Source organism: Hermetia illucens, chromosome 3, assembly GCF_905115235.1.
Source record: "Hermetia illucens chromosome 3, iHerIll2.2.curated.20191125, whole genome shotgun sequence".
Classification (NCBI taxonomy): domain Eukaryota; kingdom Metazoa; phylum Arthropoda; class Insecta; order Diptera; family Stratiomyidae; genus Hermetia; species Hermetia illucens.
The window spans coordinates 126573047-126577978 of NC_051851.1; the positions used below are offsets into that span (position 1 = coordinate 126573047).

The window sequence follows — 4932 nt, forward strand, 5'->3', positions numbered from 1 at the left end:
AACAGATCAGATTTTCTCTCTGCGGCAGGCGATGGAAAAACTGTTGGAATATGGACAAAAGTTGCACCACTTGTTCATCGACTTTAAAGCCGCCTATGATAGCATAGCCAGGGTAAAACTGTACACGGCCATGAGAGAATTCGGTATCCCGACAAAATTAATAAGACTGACTAGGCTGACCCTGACCAATGTGCGAGGCCAGATAAAAGCAGCAGGATCACTCTCAAGACCATTAGACATCAACAATGGTCTACGACAAGGGGATGCGCTATCATGCGTCCTCTTTAACCTGGCCCTCGAGAAAGTGATCCGTGATGCTGAGGTGAATGCAAGAGGTACGATCCTCTTCAAGTCCACCCAACTACTGGCCTATGCTGACGATATCGACGTCATGGGAAGAACCACCCGAGACGTACAAACTGCCTTCATACTGATCGAGCAGGCGGCGCGAGATCTTGGGCTGCACATCAATGAAGGCAAGACAAAATATATGGTGGCAACGTCAGTACCGAAGACGAATCAACCAACAACATCAAACCGCACTGGTCAAACACAAACACGAACAAGAATAAGGATAGGAGAATACAACTTTGAGACCGTTGACAATTTCTCCTATCTAGGGTCGAAAGTCACAACCGATAACAACTACGATGATGAAATCGGCGCACGGTTGTTGTCAGCCAACAGAGCCTATTTCAGCTTACAAAGACTGTTCCGCTCGAAACGTCTCACCATAGGGTCAAAGCTCTTACTGTACAAGACTATGATCTTGCCAGTCCTCATGTATTCCTCGGAAACTTGGGTTCTTAGCAAGAAAAATGCGAACTCTTGGCCGCGTTCGAGAGAAGAATCCTCCGAAGAATTTTTGGCACCCTACATGAGGATGGACGATTCCGTAGCCTACACAATGACGAAATCTATGAGCGATACCATGACCGTCCGGTTGTGGATAAAATCCGGCTCAATAGGTTATGATGGGCGGGTCACTTAACCCGTATGGATGAAGATGATCCCACCCGGAAAGTCTATAAGGGCAATATCTATGGTAGGAAAAGAAGACGAGGCAGACCCTGCCTAAAATGGAGCGATAGCGTGGACCAGGACGCCAGACAGCTGTTAGGGATATCGAATTGGTGGACCTCGGCGCAAAACCGGGATGTCTGGAGTTCCTTATTAAGGCAGGCCTAGACCGGATACCGGTTGTTGCGCCGTTGATGATGATGATGATGATGAATAATCCGCAGTCCGTTATCATTGATATCTCTATGTAAGCTATGGAAGCCGACGAATCGCCTGAATACGGGCCCCTCCATACTTTAATGTTGAAATCTTCAAATATGATTTTGATATCATACTTCCTCCGAACATTTTGATTCCGCACGTGTCCTTTTATAAAAATTCGCGTGTGGGGTGCGTGAGTCAGCAACCGATCCTTAAAAGGGGATTGAAAATCGAAAGAAGAATGATGATAACTAATAAAAAGTATCCAAATCAGAAACAAAACCCCCTTTCCTGCCGAGCTCTGATGGTCTAGTTCTCAATTAAATGCATGTGAAGTTTCAATAAAATGTAAATATGAAATAGAGCCGGTACCTCACTAATTTATTGAAACTCCCTTAATAATTCTAATTTCAATTTCGAAAATTGTCCAAATTCTATAAGCGAATCTTCAATTCCTAGGACCCTAGCTGGTCACAGATTTTTTATTGAGATAACTCAGTCTTCTGTGCTTTCGACGAGCTCCGCTCAGTGACCGAGCAAACGTGATCCAAGCTGATGAAACATTTAGCTCGTCGTGATTGGTTTCGTCATTGAGTTTTATCACATGCCTGATCTCAATGCAATTGCGAGGAGGATAAATTCTCATCCAACGTATCAAGCTATCGTAATTCTGCCCGCTTTTTGGTCGCCTCCCATCGACATTGATGTCCGGATAAATCTTGGCAAGTGAATTCTCGTTGGGGCGAATTACGTGACTATACCATCGAATTGAACCCAGTGCAGTGGACAGTAATTTGAACACTCTGCTGGACTACCTTTCCTTTTCCATATTGGAACTGTGGTACTTTCTTGCCAGTCAGATGGTATTCTGCCTTCCTGAATAATCCGATTAGAGAATTCACTGAGCCACAGTGTTGGGTCGTAGCTCTTCACTTTCCAGAGCTCAGATGCGATGTCGTCGTGCGGCTTTCCCCGATTTCATTCATTTCAGACGGGAGGGAACGGCTTTGCAATCAGTGACGGTGGTAAAATGTCGCCGTTTTATGAGAAGATGGTCGGTTTGCGTTTTGCTCTTCCCGGTACAAAATGTAGGAAGATGAGACAATCGTTTGATGAACCATTTAATCATAAGTGCAAGGTCATGAGTGCCCGCCAAATCGAATCGATGAAGTGAATAGTGCGATCAGCTGATATAATGCTGAGCTTCATTAGTCGGTCATTCTTTTCAAGTGAACCACAAAAAAAAACGATACCTCTAATTACCGTGATCTTCTCAGAATTAACGCATCCTATCTCCTCAAAAACAAAAATCTATCTCTCAACTCCCATTCTCTGTGAGATCAGCTGTCCATTCCATCAGCCGGTCTCGGTCCCGCTTATCCTCATTCCTTGAATATGGCTCTGAACTTGAAAGTTCATGCCGGCTATGCCTCGTTCAGAAATAAAAGATCGACTACAGCATGCACCCAACAACATCGTGATCTCTTCGCTATGTTGGAACATTGCGTTGCGAAAACAAGAACCCCATTCCAAACTTAGGTGTAAGTGAAATAGGTGAATGCACATTTTCCCCGGTCAATATTGGCTTGCACTATTTGGAAATTTTAATAAAATTTCGAATTGTCAAAATATAAAAAAATTCTTGGGGTTAGAGGAAAACGACCAGTTGTTATAATAGGTTTTTTGTGAAACTAATAAAATTGCTCATTTTAAAAGTTAAATAATCAAGTCGATAATTGAAATTGGAATGTAGGGAAGGGAATTGGTAATTTGAAAGGAGTAAATTGGGAAAGCTAAAAGGTTTTACGACGGAGGAAAACGAAGGAATGTTGGATATTTTTAAATGCATTCTACCATCAGATTCCCGGGCAAGGCAAAGAAAATGTTGTCTATTTCTCAAAGCCGCGGACACTACAAGGGTCGCCACTAAACTTTTCTTTATGATCTACACTGACTGCACTTTTCTGTACCTGCAGTAAGAACTCAGGGGTGTTTTACTGTTATTAACTTCATTTGAGCCGATGTCGGTATAAGGGATACTTTGCAGCGTAGACGTTATCTAGAGGTTTTCATTACATTTTTCACGTGAAAAATTCCTAAGAATGGCTCTTAATGCAAATGACCACTTTCTACGCTCCCCACATTCCTAAATTTTCCAACTAATTTTGGAAAAGTACTAATCGAGAATCTTCATTTGATCTGGGGTTTGTGCGAAGAAAAATCCTGCTCCTCCTTCCGCATACTAGGGAACCCCCGTTTCCCTTAAACAGCTCCAACCGTTCCTCTAGATCAGTAGATGGTACCGTTTCTGAGAAAATTACAACAGATAAAAAGCTAACCGATTTTAAGAAGGTTTTATTTGTCAGAAAACCGTGAAAATGAGGCTGGTTACGTCGACAATATTCCAGAAAACTTTTCTGCAATTTCTTCTTGTCGACAGGGATCTTAGAAGATTCGTTTTTTAAAAGCAAATAAAAAATAGTATTGTCGTATATTCTTCCAAATATTTCTTCAGATTTCAAGTCACCGACTTTCATTCCACCCAAGTTGGCTGGCCGGAATCACAAAGGATAGAAGCAATGGCGTCGTCCCAGAAGAGATGAATGTTTTTTCTATTATAAAAATGCAAGAGCAAATGACTCTCTAGCAACGAATACACTAGACCAGTGTATTTATTTAATTAACATTTATTCCAATTAATTCTTTGAGCTACAACATTTAACGGTGGAAGATTTTGTTAATGAAGTCAATGATTCCATCAACATCAACTCCATAACCACGGAGACGGTCCTTCATGTCGACGTAGGCAACATTAGCTTGGAGACGTTCAATGACGGCACCGAATTCATCAGAGTTGATCTTCTTGAATGCCAATTGGAGGTAGTAGTCGGTGGCCAACTTTTCGTTAAGGAGGGATTCCAAAGCATCGAGTGGGACAAGGGTAAGGATTTCATCCAACATACCCTTCAATCCTCCAGCGCGGTAGGCACGGTCTGAACGGATTTCAGGGAATCCGAGGATACCGAGAACGAAGTTGATGTAGTAGGCAGCATCGATGTACAATTCTTGACAACAGAAGGAGATCAAACCATTGAATTCAGGATCGTTCTTGATACTGAGAAGGATTCCGTGGAATTCTTCTCCTGAGAGGTATTCCATTACGGTTTGAACTTCTGGGTCAGAGGTGATGGCGGTCAAAAGGATTTCCAAGACTTGATCAAGTGGAATCATATCAATGAATTCTTCGAGGACTGGAACAAGACCACCACCATTTGGGGCACGGCATCCTGGACCCTCCTCACGGGCTGTAAGGAAACGAAAATTGATTTGTATTATTTGTAATGAGCTTATGCGTCGTGAAGGGAAACTTACGGGCGGCGGAGCAGAGGGCAACAGCAGCCAAAACCAAAGCAAGGACCTTCATGTTTGCTCAATTCGCTTTTCAAATGGAAACTGAATGATGCTGCTGCAGTACTCGATATTTATAGGCGAAATTGACTAAATAAATATCTTATCGATAATTACCCCGTAAGCCCCAAATTCATACACCCCAGATCCAAATATAGGGGGATAACAATAATGACAGATTAATCCTTGAGATCATTTCATAATTGCTGTTGTACTCTGAGTGTGTTGAGATAGTTTTGAGTTCGCATAAACCGCAGTTTGTCATATATTTGAAGCTTAGTTTAAGTTAATTTCTGGTGAACA

General features: G+C 42.3%; 1 protein-coding gene across 1 annotated transcript; it reads right to left on the reverse strand.

Annotated features, from left to right (window-relative positions):
• Window positions 1–3888: 3888 nt before the first annotated feature.
• LOC119651197 (protein G12-like) lies at window positions 3889–4687 on the reverse strand. The gene is made up of 2 exons (XM_038054639.1): window positions 4594–4687; window positions 3889–4526 (listed from the first exon to the last, which is right to left on the reverse strand). The coding sequence occupies exons 1-2, from the start codon at window positions 4643–4645 to the stop codon at window positions 3940–3942; spliced, it is 639 nt and encodes a 212-aa protein (XP_037910567.1). The 5' UTR covers window positions 4646–4687; the 3' UTR covers window positions 3889–3939.
• Window positions 4688–4932: the final 245 nt, after the last annotated feature.